This window comes from Hipposideros armiger, unplaced genomic scaffold (assembly GCF_001890085.2).
Source record: "Hipposideros armiger isolate ML-2016 unplaced genomic scaffold, ASM189008v1 scaffold_55, whole genome shotgun sequence".
NCBI lineage: Eukaryota > Metazoa > Chordata > Mammalia > Chiroptera > Hipposideridae > Hipposideros > Hipposideros armiger.
Genome location: NW_017731405.1, coordinates 3,392,506 through 3,399,446, shown reverse-complemented (window position 1 = coordinate 3,399,446; position 6,941 = coordinate 3,392,506). Strand labels below are relative to the sequence as shown.

General features: G+C 48.2%; 1 protein-coding gene across 1 annotated transcript in view; it reads left to right on the top strand.

Annotated features, from left to right (window-relative positions):
* The first annotated feature begins 286 nt into the window (after window positions 1-286).
* IQGAP2 (IQ motif containing GTPase activating protein 2) overlaps window positions 287-6,941 on the top strand; it is a 325,198-nt gene continuing 318,543 nt past the window's right edge. The window contains exon 1 of the mRNA XM_019641003.1: window positions 287-1,124. Coding sequence (XP_019496548.1) covers window positions 1,082-1,124 — 43 coding nt within the window. The 5' untranslated portion in view covers window positions 287-1,081. The remainder of the gene's footprint in view (window positions 1,125-6,941) is intronic.

Here is a 6,941-nt window from a genome sequence, read left to right as displayed (position 1 = left end):
TCCCACATGTGACAAGCAGGTGAGGATGCTGGTATAGAAGAGACCCACATTCCCCCGGATCTTATCACTCAGAGGCATAAACAGAAAAACAGCTCCAGGTGACCGCATGAAACCCCTACCTTTTAGAACAGACACCATGTGGTTTAATTTCCTTAAAAGCTTAGCCGGAAAAGGGTTTTGTGTGTGCCACCCCAGCAGGGCTGGGCGATAGCTTTGTACCGCGGGTGGGGGTGGGGGTCGGGGGGAGGGTGAGAGGGTGAGCAGAGGATGACTCGCACTTGTGTTTTGAATGGTTGCTTGGGTAGTGTTTATCTCGCTCCTCCAGCAAACACCCATGCACACGCTCTCAGTTTCTTGTGACGAAAGGGGAATCTTGTATTTTGTAGTCAAGGGGGGACACAGAAGCAACTTTCGAAGGGAAAAAAAACCACACGCTCCATCTCCCCAGAGGAAAAGGAACCGCGCTGTTTGTCCTTTTGTAACGGAGCAACACACCCTGGGCGACCGGGGCTGCCTGTGTCTTCTGCGGTTTTTCTTGCTTTCGCCCGCGTAGATTCACTTCCACCCTCTAAGCGCTCCAGAAGTGAAACATCAGGCGGGGCGGCCTCAGCCCCGAGGCTGCCAGCTGTGCGCGGGACCCAGCTGCAGGGTATTCCGGCCGGGCGACCCGCTTAGCCCCTTCCTTCCAACCCGGGGCCAGGCCGGGCAGGGGCGGGGTCCACACGGTCCCGGCGATGCCCCGCGCACGCGGTAGGGGTCGCTGCGCCGCGGCGCGCTCCTAGCGCGGTGGATAACGGGGACGGACTGGAGGAGAAAGGAAACCTGCCGAGGGAGGTGGCAGCGGCGGCGGGGAGGGAGCGAGGGAGGGGAGTTCACTTTTGCTCCAGTGTCAGCGCGCGGCGGCTGCAGCGGGCGCTGGCGAGGGAGCACCCAGGGAGCCGGTCGCCCATCTCGGGGCGGCCAGCGGAGGGCAGCGAGAAGCCGGATACGAGAGCGCCGGTGGGGCGCGGAGCCGGCGAGCCTGGCCAGCGAGGGAAGCCGCGGGGGGCGCACCCCGGGCGGGCCCCCGGACTCGCGCAGGATGCCCCACGAAGAGCTGTCCCGGCAGAGACCCCGCTATGGCTGTAAGTGAGCTGGGTGCTCAGGTTCCCGCCACTCTCGGCACCCCCCCCCACCCCGAAACGCGTTGGAAAAGCCGAGGGAGCCGGGTGCGCGCCGCGGAGGGGGCGGGAGGGCAGCGGCTGTGTGGTTGCAAAGTTGCGAGTTGGAGTTGCAAAGCGTAGCGAGCGGCGTCCCCACAAATTTCTAATCCTTAGCTGGCAACTCCAGCTCTCTACCCCCACCAACCGCGCTGGGTCTGCGTGTTGGGACAGACCAGGTTGGGGGTTCAGGGGTATCAGGTGAGGAGCCCGCGGAGCTCCAGGCCGCTGCCGGCGTGGGCCAGGGGGTGGCGTAAGGGACCGGATTCTTCCAACTCAGAAGGTGAGGAAAGTTTGTTTGCTGTGGCTACAGGTGGGCGCAGCGAGTTGTGTGCCTGCGCACTCGGCTCCTGGTCAAGTCGGCTTTCCTGGAAGGGCAGGCATCTCCTACCCCGCTCCCTCGGACTTCACCAAAGCCGAAAAAGCCAGTTTGGGCCCAACAGATAGGAATCCTTTCCTGCTGCTGCCGAAGGGGACCCCTCAGGCCCCAGCCTCTCCCCTCCCGGTTCCCCTCTGACCCTGCCAGGACTGTGCCGCGCCCGTGAGAGGACTGTGGCGGGGAGAGGAGCCCGCGTGACTGGAACGAGATGGTGTCGATTACCCAGCCAGGGGCTGCCCCTCCGAAAGAGGTTGCTTTAAAGGCGGGTCGGGAGTGGATGGAGCCAGATTAGCACCAACCACGTGGCTTCATGTGCAGAGTTCAGAGTCTTTACTAAACATGTGCCAGGAAGTATTTCCTCTAAAACAAACAGAAAGTTGGCGCTCTCTCTCTTCAGGGTTGGCCCTGTTAGTGAGCCATAGCCAAAGACCACAGGTTAATCTTTTGCCCAGGCTGGCCTTGGTGGAAAAGGTATCAGGTTTGGATTAAGGTGATACCTGCTGCAGAGCTGTTGTTTTGTGGTTCTGGCTGGTTGGGAGGGCCACAGGCTTGCCTAATAAAAAAAGGGGGGAGTAGTCGACGTGTGTAAGTTTACCCTCCCCTTCCTCCCCACCAGTCTTGGAATGGAGTGTCAGAGATGGGAAGTTAGATTTCCAATGTGACCCAACGTTGGTGTCAGGCGGTGAGGAGGAAGCCAGAGGGAGGAGTCAGCGGCAGCCTATGTACTTTAAGGGAAATGCATCCGACAGACAGTTAACCAAAACCCAGCTCTTTGCAGCGTTAGTTTGCACTTTGGTAAACCACACAGGCAGCCTAGCTCCTTGAGTGCAAGGAGGCACTCTGTGCGCATCCAGGGTGTGTGGTGTCAACCTCAGGCTGGTGAAAGTCCTTTATATATGTGACAAGTTCCTAGAACATATAGTAGCGTTATCGTGCCGAAGTATAAGATGATAAAGTCTGGAAAATAGACAAATAGACACGAATATCACATTTTAAACCACGATCTGTTCTGCTTGTCATCTCCTTAGTAGTTCAATGTCGGCGCAAAGTTGCAATGAGGGTAGCGCATGAATGCAGCATTTCCATCTGTTTCTGCGCATTCATTTGTGATGTTGAGTCACTGTCTTCCACCATCCCTGTGGCTTTGGCAGCAATCGAGGAGGTTCAGAGCCCACAAGCATGAAGAGCACGGGCACTTACTTTGGAAATCGTCCCATTTTTCTCATAAGTCTGGTATAATGTGCCACCTTGTTGCAATCACTTGTTTACCCCCAGTTCATGAAGTGCTGGCATTCTCTGGTCACTTAATGTAGTAAAAAAAATGGAAACTATTTGCCAGTTTCCAGAATTTATGACCACCTGGAAATGTTATGTTTTCAATGCCATAGTCTGTAATGTCCTTAAAGTGAGCATTTCTAGAATTTTGATACCAGGGTGCATGTTCATAGTTTATTTTTTAAATGATATCTAGTGGAATATGCCTTCGTGTTAGTAAGGACTACCTAAGGTTGACTATTTATGCAAAAGGGGATGGTATGATGTATTAGAATATATAATTTCTGGTTCTTGTTGGCTTTCTGGACCTTAACACAAGACTCACTAGCTGTGAGCTCTTCTCAGGGAGGCTGGGGAAGGATCATGCAGCGTTGTCCTTGTTGCATTGCATGACAGGGCTGTGCTTTTTCTTGTTTGTGGGTTTCGTAAGTACAGGTTCAATAAAACCTCAAGCTATACCAAACAGGCTTTCCCATCCACATTGAAAAATAAGCAAAAGTCCCAATACACTCCTTATACATTGTTGTAAGTTCAGCTCCAATGCTATATGTACATTTTGAGTGAAAGATATTTGAGACTGGGCTTTAAAAACCTCTTTCTGGTAGTTTGAATTAAGTTGTTTACACTTGTTTTAGGTCTGGTTTTGGGGCCTGTCTCCCTCTCCCCTTGAAATGTCCCTTAATTCAGTAATTCTTGTACAGAGTAAATGAACTCAGGTCGGGGCTGTCATGGTATCTGTCCTCTCCACCAGGTTGAGTGTAAAATACTACAGAGTGAGTTGCACTTGAGGGATTTCTCAATGAGTTCTCCATGAAGGCACCCTTCTCAGATTTCTGACATGAGAGGTTGCTGATGTCTTCCTGATTTGCACACTGGAGCACTGAATTACCATTAAAGGGACCACTTTCTATTGACTCCCCGCTGCTTTCATGTTGGCCACATCCTCCTGCAACCTGTGAAGTTAGTTGGTGTGATATTACTACAGAACAAAGTATCAGCCCACAAGCGCAGTTCTGCAAAGAAGACATGGAAAAAGGGAAAGGTGGAAACTGCTACACTGATTTTAGACATAACCAGAATAGTATATATACTATAACCAGAATCTCCTTCTATTAGAAACCAAATTTAAATGACACTCATGCTTAGTTAGGTATGTATGATTCACAAATAACTTTTCTGCTGTTGTAATGAACAATGATGTATTTTTCAAAGTAATTCTGAAAACATATTGCCATTGTGATCTGTCAAAAACCTTGTTCCAGTTACCTGACAGTGAAAAAGACCAGTAAGAGCAAATGGGGCAGGGGCGGAGGGCTTTGTGACTAGACTTAGCACTGATCATTTAATCAGCATTTACCAGTAAGTGCCTATTGTGGATCTGTAATGAACGTGCATGTAGCAAGAGCTGTGGTTTTCTGCCCTCTGGGTAACTTCTTTCCTCTCATGAGAAACATTGTAAAACTAATAGTGATCAATGTTTCACTGTTGCTTTTTTTTCCCAAAAGTGCAAAGTAAGCCCTGCGTGAATGTGCGTGTGTGTTGCGGAGGAAGGTTCTGACTGATGTTATAAGCTTTTGAACAGTGTTCTTGCTGCTCTTGTCTCAATGGCGGGATTTCTAAATCACTTGGTAACTGGAATATTGGAGTAGGCAACATAACTAAACCCCTTGTCCCTTTCCCAGTATCAACCCGAGATGAAGACATTTAAGTGCTGAACCAGTTAAACTCAGGTGTATAAAACAGGATGGAACACGTCTGTGTTTAGCTCAGCTGTGCTCTAACATTCTAGCAGTGTTTTGAAGTGAACTGCAGAAGGTTCAAGGTATGTGCCATGTTACCATGTGATGCTGTCTTAGTAGACAAAGGTCAAGTCACTCCTTCATATGCTAATGTTCCTGTTGAGCATTTGACAAGGATCTTTAAGGTCAACAGCTAAAGTGTTATTTTAGTATGCTTTTAACTTTAATTACACATGCTGTTAGCCAGAATGACTTGTTTGGGAGGGTTGAAGCTTGTAATACAGAGTTTGTTTTAGAATTTAGTCGTATTTAGGATGTTAGCTAACCCCTTTGCTGTTGCCCCACACCTTCTCCCTTCCACAAGCTTTTGAACTGCTCATTTTATTGAAAAGGCTACTATGCAAACATCTCTAATACCAAGTCTTCATGGTAACCAAAAGAGAAACCAAGGCCACTCAACTTCTGGTTTGATAGTCAGGTAAGTCCTCCTGGGTAGGTAGGCAGTTCCACGTGGGGTGTGGAATTAAGGTTTGTGAACTTAGTACTAAGAGCTGGGTGCTTTTCATGTGCTGTTACCATCTGCTCACTATTATCTTTGAGAGGACCAGTGGCTTCCCCATTTCACAAAGAAGCTGAAATCCTTGATACTGTCTCCAGGCCACACAGCTAGCTGGTAACAGTGGGAACTTGAAAGCCAGTGCTTTTCATATGTGAAGACTTTTCTCAACCGGCTATCACCAGTTTACCTCCCCTGAATCAATTGTGGGGGTTTTTACCCTTCATTATGTTTCAGGTGTTTGTCACGATTTTATCAAAATGCAGATCCCTGTAGCCATTTGGATAGTGTGTTCTTAAAAGTAGATGCATCACTATCTTTAAAGTTCATTTTGCTTTGTTTACCCACCAAGGGAAAGCATAGGCTTTTTTTAGAGTACATCTAGACTTCATCAAACATTTTATGAATACATGTCCCATCTCACTGTCAGGCACTGAAATGAAAGGCTTTTCCATAACATAGTAGCGTGCTCCACTGATTCCGAATAGGATAATTTGTAAAACATACTTTATGACATATATTGGCCATGTCTTAACCTCTGGGGTTGAGAGATCAAGCAGAAGCTTTGAGTGGGTTGACTGGCCAGTGAGCCAACACTTTTTCACTTTCCTGTTTTATTTTATTTTTCCCCATTCAAAGGCAAAACAGTGTCCGTGAAGTGACAAAAGCTTTGGAGTTGAGTAGATGTGGGCTTGAATTCTGGCTTGGCCATTGGCTGCCCTGGTAGCCTTGGGGGCTTCTTCTGTACTTCAAAGGCTGGTGTTTTATATTCCTATAGAAGTGGCTGATGTGGTTCCTGGCACATAGTACTAAACAAATTGGAGTTATTTTAATTAATCGAGCACCTAATATGTACAGTGTATTGTGGACAAAGGAAAAATGACTAAGATGATTACAGCTTATAAGAGAATCTGGACGATAAAGAATAATGTTTATATTTCTATTAATGCACTTCCAAGATCTGTGGAAGTGAAGACATGAGAGTGATTGATGGATTTGGATGGGATAATGAGAAGGTATCATGAAGGTCGTGAATTTGAACATGACCTTGAAGGAAGGTCAGAGGGGAAAAAATGCATTTCAGTGTATTTGCTGTGTGGCTAGTTTGGTGGGGTTGAAGCTTAAGGTATATGGCCAGATAGATAGATGCTGTGGAAGAGAGGCGTAGCTGGAAGGGGACTGATCATGGAGTCCTTTATTTGTAGGCTACTAAGGGCAATTGGAGTTGTCTTGAGGAGAATAGCTTGATTTAGTCTCTCATAAAGTAAATTTTCTTTAAAACTTCCCACTAGACTTTCATTGGCGAGTGGCCCAGTGAAGTGGGGAATGGTGGGATGGTTAGGGGTGGTTGGAATGCATGGTGCTGGAAACTGCAGGAGGGTGGGGTGAGGTTTGGGGACGTGTACATTGGGGTCCCTCTCTCTCTCCACTTCGCAGACCCTTTCACCATGTTTCTAGGTTTAGGAATTTTTTTGGTTGGGCTGGTTTGTCAGATAGTTTTGCTCAGGATAGGTCCGAAGTTACTGAATAATAATTATGCTTTTGGAACCCATGGCATTCAACAAATACCAAGAGAGGTAGGCATGAACCCTTGCTGGAACCTAACAGACTCCAGCCAGGGAGACAGACAACTAACTCAAAACTATCCCAGAAGGTAAATTCTCTGAGAACAGGTCTGAAGAAAAGGTGTAGTGGGGTGGCTGAGTGGCGCATTGGTTAAGAGTTGGCTTGGGACGCCAGCTCTGAGCAGCAGGGCCCCGGTTCAGATCCCACATGAGGGCCAGTGATGCTGC